Genomic DNA, 19451 nt, shown 5'->3' with positions numbered 1-19451 from the left:
TTCATCCAGAGAGTGGTGGCTGTGTGGAATGCTCTGTCCCAGAGGGCAGTGGAGGCCCAGCCTCTGGATTGCCAGTCTCTGGATTCATTTAAGAAAGAGTTGGATAGAGCTCTCAAGGATAGTGGAATCAAGGGTTATGGAGATAAGGCAGGAACAGGATACTGATTAGGAATGATCAGCCATGATCATATTGAATGGCGGTGCAGGCTCGAAGGGCAGAATGGCCTACTCCCGCACCTATTGTCGATTGTCACCCCACTTCCTTTACTATTGGTCAGCACTGAGTTGTCCCTTTGTAATTGGATCCTTGGTACAGCCATCACCTGTAGCAAATATTGCCTGACTCAGCAATTTCAACCTATACACTGTATCCAAGTAAATGTCTCCCCAATCATTTGCCAGGGGAAGCAGTCAAGAGTCAACCACACTGCTTCGGGTCTGGAGTCACATATAGGCCAGACCGGGTAAAGGATGCAGCTGGGATGACTGAGTAAATCCTCTCCCACAACAGCAGCTTCATTCCCTAAAAAGGGCAGGAGTGAATCAGATGGTTTTTGTTCCCCCCCAAAAATAGTTTTGTCATTAGAGGCTGAACTCCAGATTTCTGACTGAATTCCAATTCCACAATCTGCCACAGTTGGATTCGAACCATTGAGTCCCCAGAACCGGGTTGATCGTCCAGTTGGTAATGGCACTCGGCCGTCACTCCTTCAATCCCCCTGCAATGGCACATGAACTCACTGGTGCCTCTGCAGGTGGGAGGAGCTGGTGAAGCACGAACAGCAGGTGAACGGCCTCTCCCCAGTGTGGATCCGCTGGTGTGTCCACAGGTTGCACATTTGACTAAATGCATTCCTGCACTCCGGGCAGGTGAATGGCCTCTCCCCGATGAGGACCTGCTAGCGCATCAGTAGGATGGAAGAATTAACGAATCCTTCCCGCACACAGAGCAGGTCAACAGTCTCTGGTGGTGTGATTTTGATGCCCCAAGCTGAATAAATCATTAAAGTGCCTTTCACAGTCAGTGCCCTGAATCTACCTCACTTGGGTATCTGTGCCTCAATGTTCTTCCTGCCACAATCTGTCAAGCAGACAAAAACAAACATTTCTGCTCAATTGGAATGGCTGCTGATATTGAAGTCCCAATGAATCAAGTGGCTCTGTTAGAAGTTCATGTATTATTTGCTTTCAGATTTCTTTCTGCAAAAGAAATCGCAAAATAAATGATCACTGTCAGTACAGTTAAATGAACATAACATAGGTGACAATTCCTGTAGATTGCCAGATACCTGCTGATCACATTATCCAGGACACAAACCTGAAAACCCTCATGCAACCAGATAGCCTTAAGTGTGTATGGAGGAAAACTTCATTTTGGTGACAATGACCTGGAACAAGCTGCTGAGAAAGGTGCTAGAAATGGAGCTGGAATAAGGGACATGTCAAGGCTACTTGAGAAAAGAAAGCCATTAAAGTTGCTGAAGGATTTCCTTCTGTCCTATTCAATGAAAATGATGAAAAGAAATACAGGACGTAACTCCATTACTACATTAGAAGGTGAAGAATAATAGCCATGAAGCTTTTACAACAGCCAACAGCATCAGATATACACCACATGAAGCAACATACATTGACATTTTATATCAATGTGCCAACCCCTTAAATGCTGCTCCATTCCATGAAAAGCTACTCTTAATTGTGAGCATGCAAAAAGAAGCAATCTTTTTCCAAGGTGCAAACTGTTTTCAAATAAATGTGCCAAACAGGGGAAAAAATGAAAATACCTTTAAGAGGGGCAGAGAACATCTGAACACCTTTGCAGAGTCTGCTCCCTCTCTGCATTCACTCCAGTTGTCTGCTCTCCTCCCAGCATTAAAAATCACAACACCAGGTTATAGTCCAACAGGTTTAATTGGAAGCACTAGCTTTCGGAGCGACACTCCATCAGGTGGTAGTGGAGAGCTCAATCCTAACAGAATTTATAGCAAAACTTTACAGTGTGATGTAACTGAAATTATACATTGAAAACTTGATTGTTAAGCATTTCATCTGTTAGAATACCATGATAGTTTCACTTCTTTCATGTGTAAACCACAAAACTTTTTTTAAAAAGTTGCATTCTTAGATTAGCTGTTAACAACGGTGATAGCTAGACAATATGTTGAAGGTGTTGGCCCCCTGTGTTCTCTGTCTGTGCCATGATGTTTAGATTGATTCCAATCTAAAAAGTGAGAAAACGGAGTTTTACATAAACACAGGGGGCCAACACCCTCAACATATTGTCTAGCCACCACCTAGATAGTTAACAGCCAACCCGAGCATGCAACCTTTTTAAAAAAGGTTTTGTGATTCACACATGAAAGAAGCGAAACCACCACTGCACTCCAACAGATGAAGGCCCATCAGACAATCAATCTCTCAATTGCACAATCTCAGCCACACCACACCGCAAATTCTCGCTACAGACTGTGTTAGGGTCAAGCCCTCCACCACCGCCCGGTGAAGGAGCAACGCTCCGAAAGCCAGCGCGCCTCCAACCAAACCTGCTGCACTACAACCTGGTGCTGGGCGAACTCCAACCCCGTACACCCCACTGTTGAGTCTTTCATCAGTTCGAATACCATGATAGTTTCACTTCTTTCATGTTTAAATCACAAAACCGTTTTTTTTTTTAAAAAAGTTGCATTTTCAGGTTAGCTATAACTTTTAAAACGGTTTTGTGATTTACACATGAAAGAAGTGAAACTATCATGGTATTCAAACTGATGAAAGACTCAACAGACAATCAAGGTATTTCTCAATGTATAATTTCAGTTACATCACACGAAATATTTGCTATAAATTCGGTGTTAGGATTGTGCCCTCCACAATCACCTGATGAAGGAGCGTCGCTCCGAAAGCTAGTGTGCTTCCAGTTAAACCTGTTGGACTATAACCTGGTGTTGTGGGATTTTAAACTTTGTACACCCCAGTCCAACACCGGCATCACCAAATCATGAATGAGGAATGCAAAGGGGGAGACATTGCTTTGCTCTCGGATGTTCGTCAGAGGGAAGGAGTTTCACTTTGAAACCGACAGGGCTACCTCTGCGTTGTGAGGTCTATGGGACGGGTCAGGGCGGGGGAAACCCTGAAGGAGCCAATAGAAGCCGCGGTGCTGGCCGCTGACATCCCATGCTCCACCATTGGCCAGCCGCCCTGCATTGCACTAGACTATTGTTCTGGAATGTAATATTAATGGTTCTTTCATTTGTAAGTCTTTTCATTTTAAAAAGTTTAAAATAGCTTCAATAGGTGCCATCTCAGCTCAGATAATGCATTGAAGGTGTGAGGTTAAAGTCTGTGTCCCAATGTTTTTACCCTACCCATGCCCCTCATGATTTCAATATTCCAGAAGTGGCTGAACCAACATCCTGTACAGCCACAACATGACCTCCCAATTCCTCTGGACATCTGGGAGCAAAGCAATGTCTCCCCCTTTCCATTCTTTGTCCTGGGGAGAGGGGGATAGGGGGAGACTGTTCACTTGTAGCAAGGGAAGAGTGAGTGAGTCCAAAGGAAGGTGTTTAGGGCATTTAGGCCCCTTTTAAACCTTTCCCTTCTCACCTTATACCTAAGCCCTCTAGTTTTGGACTCGCCCATCCTGGGAAAACATAATTGGGTATTCACCATATCCATGCCACTCATGATGTTATAAACCTCTATAAGGTCACCCCTCAACCTCTGATGCTCCAGAGAAAACTGCCCCAGCCCATTCATCTTTACCTCAAACCCTCCATCCCCTGGCAACATCTTTGTAAACCTTTTCTGAACTGTTTAAGTTTAAAACCCTTCCTGAAGCAGAGAGACTCGAGCAGAACACAGTATTCCAGAAGTGGCCTCACCAATTTGGGATATCCGGTCGGCATGGATGTGTTGGACCGAAAGGTCTGTTTCCATGCTGTCGAGTTCTTTGACTTTATGGTAGGGATGTAACCCATGTCCATATTCCCTTCTCCATGCTGCCACTTGTTGTGTGGCTCAGACCATGGGAACCTCAGTTGGTCACCAAATCCTGACAATGTCCAAGTACCTTGGGGCATTTCTCAAAAGCTACCAGGATTGTAAGCCGCCACCAGAAACTTTATTTTTCCTAATTGTCCAACCTTCAGCATTGGACGAGCTTTCGCTGTTTCCCATGTAATCATCCTGACAGCCTCATTGGAAGGGAGATACCGGAGCCAATCTTTACATGGGGTAGATTTTCTCAGACTCACAGCAAGTGAGGACTGCAGATACTAGAAAGTCAGTGTCTAAAAGTGTGGCGCTGGAACGTGATGAAGGGCTTGTGCCCAAAACATCAACTCTCCTGCCCCTCGGATGCTGCCTGACCTGCAGTACTTCTTATAGTGCCACACTTTCCAACTCAAATTTCTACAGAGTCAAACATTTCAGGTATATACTTCCTGATGTCACTGCATGTTCCAAATCATTAAGTGTCTCTTAATAGATGCTCAACTGACCAGTGAATGGGTACTCTCTTGAAGTCACACCCACACAGACAAAGGATTTAAAAATTCTCTACTCGGTGTGACTGGAGAGGTGTCTCAGCAGATGGGATGATCGACTGAAGGCCTTCCCACACACGGAGCAGGTAAACGGCCGCTGCCCAGTGTGAACCCACTGGTGTATCTGCAGGGCGGAGGAATCCGTGAAGCCCTTCCCACAGATGGAGCACGAGAACGGCCTCTCCCCGGTGTGAATGTGCTGGTGGGTCAGCAGGGCGGTCGAATGGGTGAAGCCCTTCCCACAAACCGAGCATATGAATGGCCTCTCCCCAGTGTGAACCCGCTTGTGTCTCTGCAGGCCACACGAATCAATGAACCCCTTCCCGCAGACGGAGCAGGTGAAAGGCCTCTCTCCGGTGTGAATGTGCTGATGGGCCTGCAAAGTAGACAGCCGGGTGAAGCCCTTCCCACACTCTGAGCAGGTGAACGGCTTCTCCCCGGTGTGAACCCGCTGGTGGGTCACCAGGGTGGACAGCTGAATGAACGCCTTCCCGCACACAGAGCAGGTGAACGGCCTCTCCCCGGTGTGACCACGGCGATGGGATTCGAGCAGACACGGGAATTTGAATTCCTTCCCACAGTCCCCACATTTCCACGGTTTCTCCATGACGTGGGAATCCTTGTCTCTCTCCAGCTTCGGCAATCAGTTGGAAGACCACTCACACATGGAATGTCCCTTGCTGCTGCACATGGGGTATTGCCATTTCAGGCTGCGTAACCTGTTAAAGCTCTTCCCAGTCAGTTCATTGGGACACTCTCACTCAGGTCTGTATGCCTCAGTCTCTCTGATGTTTGAAACCTTGCAAAGCAGACAGAACAGAACAGAAATAAAACAGTGTGAGATTCAAAGGCTGATGATATTCCTATGCCAATGAATCGATTGTCTCCATCAGATCGTGTTTTGCGGTTTCTGTCTGCAACTCCTTCCCTTCTCATATCCTGTAAAAGGTGATTACACAAGCCATTACCATCTGCACAGGATAGGAATTCCAAACAGACAATCCTCGTTCCTGTGGAACATTCTTTCTCCTCTTCTTCCCCCAAAAATGGGGATCTCCATTCACCAGTCTCCCTCCATTCTCACCCTGCTGTAGCTATTACTGTCCCCACTCCAAATTCTCCTAAAAATACTGATTCATGTCGACTGACAGACCTTTGCTAGTTTCTTCCTGCCCTGGAGGAGAAAGTGAGGGCTGCAGATGCTGGAGATCAGAGCTGAAAATGTGTTGCTGGAAAAGCGCAGCACGTCAGGCAGCATCCAGGGAACAGGAGAATCGACGTTTCGGGCATAAGCCCTTCTTCAGGAATTCCTGAAACGTCGATTCTCCTGTTCCTTGGATGCTGCCTGATCTGCTGCGCTTTTCCAGCAACACATTTTCAGCTCTTCCTGCCCTGGACACAGCTTGTAAGAGATTGGACCAGGAATGGGCCATTCAGCTCATGGGCTTGCTCTGCAATTCCATCAGATCATGTGTGTCCTGCTGCACCCTTAACTTCATTTCCTGCTTGTTCTCCATAACCTTTCATTCCCCTGTCACTCAAAGTTTTCTTCAATTTAGCCTTGGACACATTCAAAGAGCCAGTCTTTACTACTCCCTGTGGGAGAGCATTGCAAAAACTAACGAGAGAATATATTCCTCATTTCTGCCTGAAATGGAAGCCTCTTATTTGTAATCTGGGTCGTGTTCCAGATTCCCCTGACAAGGGAACATTTTATCTGGATCTACCCTGACAAGCCCCCTACCCACCTCAGAATTCTATTGGTTTAAATAAGGTCATCTCATTCTTCTAACGAGTCAGGAAGCTGCCTGACCTGCTGTGCTTTTCCAGCAACACACTCAACTCACATGCTTCTAAACCTCAGTGCAGAATTGGAAAGTTTACAGATGTGAAACTTGGAAATACTGTACACGGTTCTCTGGTACAATCTCTATGGCAAAGTGTTGACCAGAATCCACTTTAAGACCAATCATTATCAGCATGCTTCTTGTGCAATATCAGCCCTTTTGAGATTTAGTATCTTCCAGCCAGGCTGATCCAGCAAGACGACAAGTTTCAACAGTGTGCCTTTCTTCAGCAAGGTTCAAGATTGTGGTTTGTGTCACATATAGACAGGGTGCTTAAAAAGGCATTTGGAGGACACACCATCACTGCACAGTCCTTTGGGTGTCCAAGTTGGGACGTTATGTTGAGGTTCTGCAGAACATTGGTGAGGCCTCTTCTGGAACACTGTCCAGTTCTGGTCACCCGGTTTTAGGAAGGATATCAAGCTGGAGAGAGTTCGGAGGAGATTTACCAGGATGTTGCCGGGTATAGAAGGTTTGAAGAAAGGCTGGGCCTTTCTTTCACTGGAATGTATATAGTGAGGCAAGAAGTTAATAAAATAATGAGTGATATAGATTGAGTTAATGGTAGTTATCTTTTTCCCTAGGATATGGGGATTTCACATTTCTAATAAGAGAGGAGAGCAATCTAAAAAACACAAGGGCCAATTTTTTTGTTTTACACAGAGGGTGGTTGACATGCATAACGAACTTGTCAAGGAAGTGTAAGATGCAAGTACAATTAAAGAAGATTGGAAAGGTACGCAAATAGGAAAGGTTTGGAGGAATATGGGCCAGGAGCAGGCAGGTAGGGCAGGTTTAGTTTGAGATTATGTTTGGGATGTTCTGGTTGTACCAAAAGGTACAACCAGGTGTGATTCTATGACTATGACTGTATAACTGTACTGCCAAGCAGCTAATTATAATTTGCTGTGCTGTTAAATGCGAACCATCTCTTGGGGAAGCCCCCCTCTTTAATTGAGAGCATTAACCAAACAAATGAATCTACCAAGTGAAGGAAGCAAAGCCTGTCAATGTCTTCAATACAGAGACAAAGCCAACCTTTCCAGAGTCTACCCCCATTCCTGGATTCATTTCATTTTATTCCCTTTCAGCAAGTCAACAATTGAACCCCAGAATGAAAAAAAATGAAAAAGGGGTGAGAAAAGAGAGAGAGTGTCGTACTCACCGATGTTGGACAGAGGAAGGATGTTGCAATCTGGGGTGAAGCTCAATATTCCTTCAGAGAGAGAGGAGCAGCAGCAGCTTCAGAAACTCACGGTCCAACTTCCGCATTCAGGCCATAGGCGAGCTCTGATTGGCAGGAGGTCCAGGCTCCTTCCGGTCCTCCTGAGATTCCCATTGGTCAATCTCCAGGCACGGCGGACAATAGGCTTGTGTGACGGAGTCAAGATGAGAGTGGTGTTGAAAAAGCGCAGCAGGAAACCCGACGTTTCGGGCAAAAGCCCTTCATTAGGGATGCGACGGCGGGCGGCTGGCCAATGGCTGAACAAGCAGCTTGGAAAATGGGGCGTCACCAGCCGACACCGCGGCTCCTATTGGCTCCTTCAGGAGGTCTCCGCCCGCCATTGTTCACGTTAGATGTAGCCCTGTCAGTTTCAGAGTGAAACTCCGCCCCCTCTGGGCAACATCTGGGAGCAAAGCAATGTCTCCCCCTTTCCACTCCTCATCCTGGGAGGGAGGGAGCTGTTCACCTGTAGCAACTGGAGTGAACCCAGGGAGGGAGCAGGCTCTGCAAAGGTGCTCAGATGCTGTGTCCCTCTTCAAGGAATTCTCATTTTTTTTCCCCTCAGTTTGACATGTCTATTTGAATACAATTTGCACCTTGGAAACCGACCGCTTCTTTCATCATTTTTACAATTAAAAGGGTAGTTTCTCATAGAACTGAGCAGTATTTAAGGGTTAGCACAATGATATAAAATGAAGTAATAGTCTGCTTGTTGATTCATCCTATCAAAGTGTATGACTGCATACTATTCCTATAATAAACTCCCACATACTACGGCTGCAACATTTCACCTGCCTGGCAACCTCTATTCTATTTAATTAATTTAGATGTTAAATATTTTAAAAGTGAATTTCTTAATGATACTCTTCATTTCATGTTTTAAAACACTTGGCCAATCAAAAGAGACAATGAAGAAGTATTCACCAATCACATTGTTGGACACCCTGTTGCTGAATTTTATCTCTAACAATCATTTTTATTCCAGATCTACTGTCCTCTTTTTGAAGCTGATGTTCCTGTGTTTTCTCAAACTGTTTGAAAAGTTGCTGATGTTCCTCTCTCTCTCTCTCTGCTGTTTGTGAAGGTCTTGTTTCCATTTTCTTTTGAGTTATTTCGGAAGCTTTTCAGGGATGCGTCAACCAGCTCGTTTTCCTGTAGTAGTGCAAGAAATCACTCCAATCCATCTAGCAATGTATCTGAATGTCTGTACCAGAGTCTTCATCTTGGCGCCCCCTCCCCCCCCCAAACCCACACACACACACACACACACAATGGAGAAGTGGGGACTGTGGGAAAGGATTCCCTTCCCCTTCGGTGCTTGAAACCCACAAAAGCATTCACACCGCGGAGAGGCTGTTCATCTGCTCTGTGTGTGGGAAGAGATTCATCGAATCTTCCTCTCGACTGACGCACCAGCGGGTTCACAACGGAGAGAGACTGTTAACCTGCCCTGAGTGCGGGAAAGGCTTCAGTCAGATGTGCAACCTGCCAATGCAACAGCGGGTCCACAGGGGAAAGAGGGCCCCGCGTCTGGGAGGGGGTTCAGTCAGGTGGGCTACCTGTGGACGCACTATCAGACCCACACGAGGGAGAAGCCTGCCCCTTGTGTGGGAAGGGATTCACTTGCTCGGCTGCGTTGCTGAATCACCAGCAGCTCCATATTGAGGAGAGGTCATCCACCTGCTCCGAGGGCAGGAAAGGATTAACCGATTCTTCCGGCCTGCTGGCCCACCGGTGGGTCCATACTGGGGAGTGGCCGCTCACCTGCTGTCAGTGCCCAGCTCCTCCCACCCTGAGTTCACATGCCATTGCAGGGGGATTGAAGGAGGGACGGCCGAAGTGCCAATATTGACTGGACTATCAACCCAGTTCTGCAGAGTTCCGGCTTCGAATCCCGCCGCAGCAGAATTGCAATTCAGTCAGAAATCTGGAGTTCGGAAGCTAATGATGAAACCATTTTAGGGTGGAAATGAAACCCTATCTGATCCACCCTTGTCCTTTTTAAGGAAAGAAACTGCCGTTGCGGGAGAAGATTCACTCAGTCGTTCCAGCTGCTTCCTTTACCAGGTCTGGCCTACACATGACTCTTGACACAGCAGTGTGGCTGACTACCCCTGCCCTGGCAAAAGAGCGGGAGAAATTTACTTGGATACAGTGTATCAGTTGAAATTTCTAAGTGAGGCAATACTTCCTACGGGTTAAGGCTGGACCAAGGATCCAATTACAGAGATTACAGAGTCATACAACTGAAATGATATATAGAATAAATCTGGATTGTTGTTCCAGCTTTCACCTTTTAAATCAGGTTGCATGGTTCCGTTCAACATTAATATGTCAATCCCAAAACTTCATTTAAGGCACATTCTTGAGATAATTTATGGTTCTATAAAAAGAGGTGACATCTCACTCCACACAATGCATGAGAGATGTCAGGTTAGAGGCTGGTGCTATCCCAATTTTGAGTCAGACTGGTTCCATTTCCAAAGTTTGTGAAATCTTACATGGATTGACTGCCTGCGGATTGTGAGCTTTTTGGGCAAAACAGAATGTATCTACAAATATAACTCTGCAAATGCAAATTCACCTCATAGACATACATGTCTGTGTGTGTGCGCATGAGACAGAGAGTGTGTGCATGTGTGTGAGCGCACATGAGAGAGTGTTTGTGTGTGTGCATGCTTGGTAAAGTGTGTGTTTGATGGATTATAAGCCTGTGAGAGGGCGCATCTGTGGGTGTGAGTGTGGGGGATGTGTGTGCATCTGAGAGAGGCCGTGTGTATGAGAGACGGTCCACATGAGTGCCTGATTATGTAAATGCGTGTGTGCATGTGTGCGTGTAAGAGAATGCAGTGACTTGAGGTCACCTGGAGTGTGACATGAACCCAAGGTCGGTTGAGGCCATCCTCGTGAGTACTGAACTTGGCCATCAGCCTCTGCTCAGCCACGAGGAACAAGTAAGCAATTACACAACACACATTGAGGAGGGCAGGGTGGGACTTGTCTTTCGATTTGCAGAAGGTGGGGGGTTCTGGACGCTGTGATCCAGGGCAAACACATGTTGGAGGACCTTCGGTTCAGAGAGCTGGTAGCCAGGCTGCAGACACGTTGGGGGGAACGGGAGTAACTTTAATCTGACACTTTATTTCGGTAAATGATCATTCCCCTCTGGACAGAGCCTTCTGATTGGGTCAGTGCACAGGGTCATGAGGGTGTGAGCATGTGTCAGGCAGGTAAAGGGAATCTGAGAGAGAGCTGCAGGGGGGAGGAGCTAATGACTGGGTGCTGGGAGTAAGAACAATGTTGGGGAGGGAGAGGTGGTGGCAAGGGACAGAATAGTGACAGCGAGTGTATCGGTTCCCTCCAGTTGGCAGCAGGAGGCCAGATGGCATCGGTGTGTGTCTGGCGCCAGGATTCGGGAACCGATGTGCTCAGGGTCGGAGAAGTGGGAAAGGGAGGTTGCAGCGGGTGTGGTCCAACAATGTCAGGAGGAGAGGGCCTCTGGTGAGAAGTTAGAAGCTACAAAGACTAAGCTCTGGGCGGGATGGTGACTTAATGGTTAGCACTGCTGCCTCACAGTGCCAGGGACCCGGTTTCAATTCCAGCCTCGGGTGACTGTCTGTGTGGAGTTTGGCACATTCTTCCTCCTTGTGTCTGTGCGGGTTACCTCCAGATGCTCTGGCTTCCTCCCACAGTCCAAAGACCTGCAAGTTTAGGTGGATCGGATATGCAGGTTAGGGTGAGTTAGCTATGGGGAACTGCAGGCCTGTAATGTGAGTGGGTGGGTCTGAGTGGAATGCTGTTCAGAAGGTCAGTGTGAGTTTGATTGGCTGAATGGCCTATCGGGGCTATATGATTCTATATTGAGAAATGATTGCCCCAAGTCTGCTATGGGAGGAGTGAGTTCCAGTTTGTGGAACACTGATGCCAGGGGGAATGTGGGATTTGTGCTAACTCTCACCCAACCCACTCCCCCCCATCCATTCTTCCTCTGCCCCTCCATTCTCTCCACCCTGTCCCTCCAGTCTTTCTCTTGCCCCCACCCTCTGTAATTCTCTGTTTCCTCTGTCCCCCATCCTCTGTCCCCCATCCATTCTCTTCCCCACCCCCTAACCTGTCCTTTCTCATGCCTCAAGCCATCTTTGATTGCTGTATCACGCCCTTCTGAGAAGAGAGAGTGAGAATGGATAGTGATGACTCTACCTGGGACATAGGGGTGCATGAGAAATGGCTGATCTATAAAACTGAGAATAGCTAAAGTGAAATATTCAGAAACATCATTGAAGAGTGAAAACATGTTCAATTTTTTTCAAAAAAAAGCTGCAGACATGGTTCTGAAACTTGCATTCAAATATGCGCAGGCAAAAGTGAGGACTGCAGATGCTGGAAACCAGAGTTTAACCTTTGTTGATTTTAACCTTACTATAATCCTCTTGCAAGGATGCCTACCTTGAAGAAGTTCTCCTCCTCTCTCCACAAGAATCTCAGGAGTCTCTCTCTCTCACTGTAACCTCCAGGTCATCTCCTCTGCCCTGAAGCTCTTCAACCACGCACTGAACCTCATTTCCCCTCCCCCCATCGTACCCCAGATTCAAACTTCCAGCTCAGCACTGTCCTCATGACCTGTCCTACCTGCCAATCTCCCTTCCCACCTATCCCCTCCACCCTCCCCTCTGACATTTCACCTCCATCCTCACCCCCATTCACCAATGGTACTCTTTGCTACCTTCTTCCCAACCCCCTCAATTTATCTCTCCACCCTGGAGGCTTCCTGCCTCTATTCCTGATGGAGGGCTTTTGCCCGAAACGTCAATTTTCCTGCACCTCGGATGCTGCCTGACCTGCTGTGCTTTTCCAGGACCACTCTGATCTAAACTCCACTTCAAATATGCGCAGTTAGGCCACTGTTGCTGACAGGCTGTAAGGGCTGAATGGGTATGTCTTGTCAAATGGTTCCAACTATGTCGAAACAGATTCATATTGTTGTAACGCAAGGAAACGAACCTTCGGTCCTTGCTAACCTGATATCCTAAATTAATCTCATGACCAATTTGCCAGCATTTGACCCATATCTTTCTCAACCCTTCGTATTCATGTACCAATCCAGATGCCTTTTAAATGTTGTCACTGTACCAGCCTCCGCCATTTCCTCTGGCAGCTCATTCCATACACAACAGGCCATTCTGTGTGAAAACGTTGCCCCTTAGGTTCCTTTTAAATCTTTCCCCTCTCCCCCTAAACGGATGCCCTCTAGTTTTGAATACCCTCTATCTACCCTGCGAAAAGACATTACAAAAGTTGAGCAGCCAGAGATACTGGGGGAAAAACATTTCGCTCCAGCCTTTCTTTTTCTCCTATAGTGAAGAAGGTGTTTTGTATGCTTTCCTTTATCGGTCAGAGTATTGAGTACAGGAGTTGGGAGGTCATGTTGCAGCTGTATAGGACATTGGTTAGGCCACGTCGGGGAGTCCAGAACTAGAGGGTGTAGGTTTAGGGTGAGAGGGGAAAGATATAAAAGAGACATTAGGAGCAACTTTTTCACGCAGAGGGTGGTACAGGTATGGAATGAGCTGCCAGAGGATATGGTGGAGGCTGGTACAATTGCAACATTTAAGAGACATTTGGATGGGTATATGAATAGGAAGGGTTTGGAGGGATATGGGTCGGGTACTGGCAGGTGGAACTAGATTGGGTTGGGATATCTGATCGGCGTGGATGGGTTGGACCGAAGGGTCTGTTTCCATGCTGTACATCTCTATGACTCTATGACTCCTGCTCCCAATTCTCATACTCTATATTGCCAGGACAGCAAGAGACCTTAAGACACAGGAACACAAATTAGGCCATTCAGCCCATCAGTTCTTCTCCACCATTCAATCATAGCTGATAGGTTTCTCAACCCCATTCTCTCATTTTCTCCCCATAACCCTTGATCTCCTTGATACTCAAGAACCTCTCTATCCTCAGTGACCTGGCATTTTCTGGAAGTGAATTCAATAGATTCACCACTCTGGCTGAAGAAGTTTCTCCTTCACTCCATTCTAAAAGGTCTTCCCTATAATCTAAGGCTGTGCCCTCGGGTCCTGCTCTCTCCTACCAATGGAAACCATTTCCAATCCTCTCTGTCCAAGGCCATTCAGTATTCTGTTTGTTTCACTTAGATCCCCCCCTGAGTGTGGGCCTGTTAATCAGCATGTACCAGCAGGTACAGCAGGGATTAGGTTCAGCAAAGTGAGAATGGAGGGAGTGTGTGTGGAACGGAGATTTTCAGCTTTTAGGGAATAAGAGAGGAAAGGAAGTTTTGTATAAATTAGTATTGATCGGAGTGGCAGATGGAGTTTAATTCAGATAAATATGAGGTGTTGCCTTTTGGTGAGGCAAATCAGGACTTACACAGTTATGAGGAGTGTTACTGAATAAAGAGACCTTGTACTGCAGGTTCATTGTTCCTTTGAAAGTGGAGATGCAGGTAGATAGGATAGTGAAGAAAACGTTTGGTATGCTTTCCTTTATTGGTCAGTGCACTGAGTAAAGGAGTTGGCAGTTCATGTTGCGGCTGCGCTGGGCATTGGTTAGGCCACAGTTGGAACTGCATTCTGTTCTGGTCTCCCTGCAAAAAGGAAAGAGGTTGTGAAACTTTTGAAAGGGTTCAGAAAAGATTGACCAGGCTGTTGCCAGAGTTGGACGGTTTGAGCTACAAGGATAGGGTGGGTGTGGTTTCCCTGGAGAGTCAGAGGCTGAGGGGTGACCTTAGAGAAGTTCGTAAGGGGCTTGGATAAGGTGAATAGCCAAGATCTTTTCCCTGGATAGGGGAGTCCAAAACTAGAGGGTATGGTTTGAGGTGAGAGGGGAAAGATTTGAAAGGGACCTGAAGGCCAGCTTTTTCACACAGAGGGTGGTGCAATCTGCCAGAGGAAGTGGTGGAGGCTGGTACAATTACAACATTTAAAAGGCATCTGGATGGGGACATAAATAAGGAGGTTGAAAGGGATATGGGCTAAATGCTGGCAAATGGGACTAAATTAATTTAGGATATGTGGTCGGCATGGACGAGTTGGATTGAAGGGTCTGTTTCCATGCTGTATGGCTCCATTTGTCTTTGGTGAAAGCAGAAGTGTGGTTGTGAAGACTGGACTTTCAGAGCAGTTTTCAAAGATGTTTTCCCCTTACTGGGAGCAGAAGTAGTTACAATGAAATCTTTCATTTGTGAGACAGCAACTGAGTGAGTGAGTACATCCGGGCTTTTGGTGGAAAGTGGGAATTCATTGCACTGTGGGGATGAAGTGCTCGAAGGTTTACCAGCAGGAAGTAAAGTGTGCTGAGCAAGGAGCCCAGTGAAGGGGTAGGTGGGTTTTTCTTTTAAGCTGCTCATTTCTTTCAGCCTCCAACATTATATTTCCAATGCTGTGCATCAGAAAGAGCGGTGAATCTTAGGATTTTCAGTACTGCAGATATTGCATTGTTCCATCAGCATTGGGAGGTGTGGGTTGTATCACTAGAAACAATTAAGCAGTTAGATAACGCACATACAAGAGGGCAGGGTGGGACTTGTCTTTCGATTTACAGAAGATGGGAGGTTCTGGGTGCTGTGATCTGGGGCAAAAACGACTGTGGTATATCATAGAATACCAATAGTGTGGGTGTAAGCCATTCGGCCCATCAGGTCCACAGTGACCCTTCCAAATCTCTTCTCTCTCCCCCTCCCAACACTCAGGTTATTTCTGCTGGTGGGAGAGATAAGGCCTCAAGATTAGGGGGAGTAATTCTTTAAAAATACAACAGTTTATGATGAAAGTGGATGATTTTGGACAGAGATGAGGAGGAAGTGCTTTTCTGGGAGAGTCATGAATGTATGGAATTCTCTGCCCACGGAAGCAGTAGAGGCAGCTTCATTAAGTATATTCAAGGCACAGTTGGATGGGTGTTTGCATGGTAGGGAAATTAAGGGTATTTGGGATAATGCAGGTAGGAGGAGCTGAAATAATGGATAGATCAGCAATGATCTTAATGAATGGTGGAGCAGGCTGGATGGGCCAAATGGCCTACTGCTGCTTCTATTCCTACAAAACTATAACCTTGCATTTCCCATGGCTAACCCACCTGACCTGCACATCCCTGGACACTGTGGGCAATTTAGCATGGCCAATCCAAATCAAGGCTGGTGAGCAATGTAGTGATGTGGAAAATGAGCACCTGAGAATGATAGAAAGGGACAAGGTAAATGTCCCAGCAATCAAAACTGGATTCAAAAGATCACAAAAATTGAAACGGAAGACTGTGTTTGAATGTGTGCTGCATTGTAACAAAAGTGAATGAATTGACTGCACACATTGAAGAGAATAATTATGATCTGAGACTCCTTACAGAGACATGGCTTCAGGATGACAAGGATTGGATCCTGAATATCGAGGGGTGCGTGCCATTCAAGTTGAATGGGAAGCTGGGTAAAGGCAGAGGATTGGCACTGCTAATCAATGCACTGATAACATGGTCCTGATTTCTCAGTCCTCTGTTGATCTCCCTGTTCCCACAGAGTAAGATGTCGGTCTGTTCTCAGCTCTGCTGGATTCCTGCTGAAGCTCTGATTTCAGCCCCCCCACACCTTTTACACCTTGTGGAACAATAAAACATTCAGCTGATCAAGACCCAACCCACAATCTCCGAGTCTGTCAACCATCCAGACAGTGAGTGAGTCATAGTAGTGGGGAGCAAAGAAGAAAATTGAAACAAAATTAGGAATTAAACACAAACATTTATGTTCTTTCATTCAGAAGGAAACCGGAAATAGGGGTCTCCCAGGATTCTTATGGTGCACTACTTGAGGAATTCTCTCTCCTTTACATCTGTTTGGTGTCCAGCTATGATTTATAACAATATTTACATCAACAGAAATAAAGCACCTGTTATCAAATAGACAGAGATATGCAACACAGGAATGGATTTTTCGATCAAACAGATCCATGCTGATAAGATGTAAATCTGGTTCCATTTGGCTGATATCCCTCCAAGCCCTTCCTATTCACATACCCATCCAGATGGCTTTTAAATGTAATTGTACCAGCCTTCACCACTTCCTCTGGCAGCCTATTCCATATGCGCACCACACTGTGTGAAATTGTTGCCCCTTAGGTCCCTTTTAAATCTTTCCCATCTCGCCCCAAACCTATGCCCTCTAGTTTTGGACACCATCACAGAGGCGCTAATGCAATGCGGGGTACGTTGGGGTCCAAACGATCGAATGTTGTAGGGCACTCTATAGTCAGAGGACAGAAGGACATTTCTGTGGCCAGCGGTGATAAATCCAATTTGGTGTGTTGTCTCCCTGGTGCGAGAATTAAGAATGTCTGAGAGAGGGTGCAGAATGTTCTCAAAGGGGAGAGAGACAGCAGGAGGTCATTGTACACATTGGAACCAATGACATAGGAAGGGAAGAGGATGAGATTCTGAAGGGAGAATATAGAAAAATAAGCAGGAATTTAAAAAGGAGGTCCTCGGGGTAGTAATATCCGGATTACTCCTGGTGCTACGAGCTAGTGAGGATAGGAATAGGAGGATAAGGCAGACGAATGCGTGGCTGAGGAGCTGGTGTATGGGATCCACATTTTTGGATCATTGGAATCTTCTGGGGCAGAATTGACCTGTACAAGAAGGATAGATCGCACCTGAATTGGAAAGAGACTAATATATTGGCAGGGAGATTTGTAAGAGCTGCTCGGGAAGATTTCAACTAGAAAGGTGGGGGAGGTGGGACCCAGGGAGATAGTGAGGAAAGAGATCAAACTGAGACTGGTACAGTTGAGAACAGAAGCGAGTCAAACAGTCAGGGCAGGCAGGGACAAAGCAGAGAACAAGGTAGGACTGATGAATTAAACTGCATTTATTTCAATGCAAGAGGCCTAACAGGGAAGGCAGATGAACTCAGAACATGGTTAGGAACATGAGACTGGGATATCATCGCAATTACAGAAACGTGCCTCAGGTATGGGCAGGACTGGCAGCTTAATGTTCCAGGGTACAAATGCTACAGAAAGGCCAGAAAGAGAGGCAAGAGAGGAGGGGGAGTGGTATTTTTGATAAGGGATAACATTACAGCTGTACTTAGGATGTTCCTGGAAATATATCCAGGGAGGTTATTTGGGTATAACTGAGAAATAAGAAAGGGATGATCACCTTATTGGGATTGTATTATAGACCCCCTAATAGTCAGCGGGAAATTGAGAAAGGAGGTTTCAGTGGGTGGCATGGTGGCACAGTGGTTAGCACTGCTGCCTCACAGTGCCAGAGACCCGGGTTCAATTCCCGCCTCAGGCGGCTGACTGTGTGGAGCTTGCACATTCTCCCCGTGTCTGCGTGGGTTTCCTCCGGGTGCTCCGGTTTCCTCCCACAGTCCAAAAATGTGCAGGTTAGGGTGAATTGACCATGTTAAATTGCCCGTAGTGTTAGGTGAAAGGGTAAATGTAGGGGAATGGGTCTGGGTGGGTTGCTCTTCGGAGGGTCGGTGTGGACTTGCTGGGCCGAAGGGCCTGTTTCCACACTGTAAGTAATCTAGTCAAATCTAATCTTATCTGTAAGAATAATAGGGTGGTTATGGTAGGGGATTTTAGCTTTCCAAACATAGACTAAGACTGCCATAGTGTTGAAGGTTTAGATGGAGAGGAATTTCTATGTATACAAGAAAATTTTCTGATTCAGCATGTAGATGTACCTACTGCAAAAGTACAAAACTTGACCTACTCTTGGGAAATAATGCAGGACATGTGGCTGAGGGGTCAGTGGGGGAGCACTTTGGGGCCAGCTACCATAATTCTATTAGCTTTAAAATAATGATGGAAAAGGATAGACCAGATCTAAAAGTTGAAGTTCTGAATTGGAGAAATTTTGACGGTATTAGGCAAGACCTTTCAAAAGCTGATTGGGTGCAGATGTTCGCAGGTAAAGGGACGGCTAGAAAATGGGAAGCCTTCATAATGAGATAACGAGAATCCAGAGAAAGTATATTCCTGTCAGGGTGAAAGGGAAGCTGGTAGGTGTAGGGAATGCTGGATGACTAAACAAATTGATGGTTTGGTTAAGGATAAAAAGGAAGCATGTGTCAGGATAGATCAAGTGAATCCATAGCGTATAAAGGCAGTAGGAGTATACGTAAGAGAGAAATCAGGAGGGCAAAAAGGGGACATGAGATAGCTTTGGCAAATAGGGTTAAGGAGAATCCAAAGGGCTTTTCTCAATACACTAAGGACAAAAGGGTAAGTAGGGAGAGAATAGGACCCCTCAAAGATCAGCAAGGCGGCATTTGTGTGGTGTTGCAGGGGATGGAGGAGATCCTAAACAAGTATTTTGCATCAGTTTTTACTGTGCAGAAGGATATCGAAGACATAGAATGTAGGGAAATAGATGGTGTCATCTTGAAAAATGTCTTTACTACTGAGGAGACATGCTGGATGTCTTGAAACACGTAATGGTGGATAAATCCCCAGGACCTGATCAGATGTATCTGAGAACTCTGGGAAGCTAGGGAAGTGATTGCTGGGCCCTTTGCTGAAATATTTGTATCATCGATAGTCACAGGTGAGGTGCCGGAAGACTGGAGGTTGGCAAACGTGGTGCCAGTTTTTTTTTGCAGCAGAGAATAATGGGAGCTGGGTGGAAATGAAGTCGGAGCGCAAAGCCGGTCGGGAAGGTAAGTGATTGTTATTTGAGTGGGTGGGATCATGCTGTAAGGTTGAGTGAAATAGGAGTTCAAGTGGACAGGGCCTGGGAAATGAATATTCAAGGATACACGTGCTATCGTAAGGACAGACTGACGGGCAAAGGGGGTGGGGTGGCCATGTTGGT

General features: G+C 46.3%; 2 protein-coding genes across 3 annotated transcripts in view; one reads left to right on the top strand and one right to left on the bottom strand.

Moving 5' to 3' along the window:
• The window catches only part of LOC122543522 (zinc finger protein 229-like), a 97718-nt gene that overhangs the window by 72124 nt on the left and 6143 nt on the right, over window positions 1-19451 (top strand). The gene's annotated exons all lie outside the window — the stretch shown is intronic.
• LOC122543548 (oocyte zinc finger protein XlCOF6.1-like) lies at window positions 170-7594 on the bottom strand. 2 transcript variants are annotated; one of them, XR_006310080.1, is made up of 3 exons: window positions 7560-7594; window positions 4503-5486; window positions 170-1200 (listed from the first exon to the last, which is right to left on the bottom strand). XR_006310080.1 is itself a non-coding variant. In XM_043682354.1 (2 exons), the coding sequence occupies exon 2, from the start codon at window positions 5152-5154 to the stop codon at window positions 4561-4563; it is 594 nt and encodes a 197-aa protein (XP_043538289.1). In that variant the 5' UTR covers window positions 5155-5486; window positions 7560-7594; the 3' UTR covers window positions 3885-4560. The 2 variants fall into 2 exon arrangements, 1 of the variants encoding a protein (XP_043538289.1); XM_043682354.1 differs by lacking the exon at window positions 170-1200 and having other exon boundaries at window positions 3885-5486.

The sequence above is a fragment of the Chiloscyllium plagiosum genome, chromosome 44 (assembly GCF_004010195.1).
Source record: "Chiloscyllium plagiosum isolate BGI_BamShark_2017 chromosome 44, ASM401019v2, whole genome shotgun sequence".
Taxonomy (NCBI): Eukaryota; Metazoa; Chordata; class Chondrichthyes; order Orectolobiformes; family Hemiscylliidae; genus Chiloscyllium; species Chiloscyllium plagiosum.
Note: the sequence above shows the minus strand (reverse complement) of the source record. Positions and strands in the feature narration are given on the sequence as shown.

Bases quoted from the DNA above. Each gene is read 5' to 3' on its own strand.
- LOC122543548 (XM_043682354.1), bottom strand. From the start codon at position 5,154: ATGGAGAAACCGTGGAAATGTGGGGACTGTGGGAAGGAATTCAAATTC.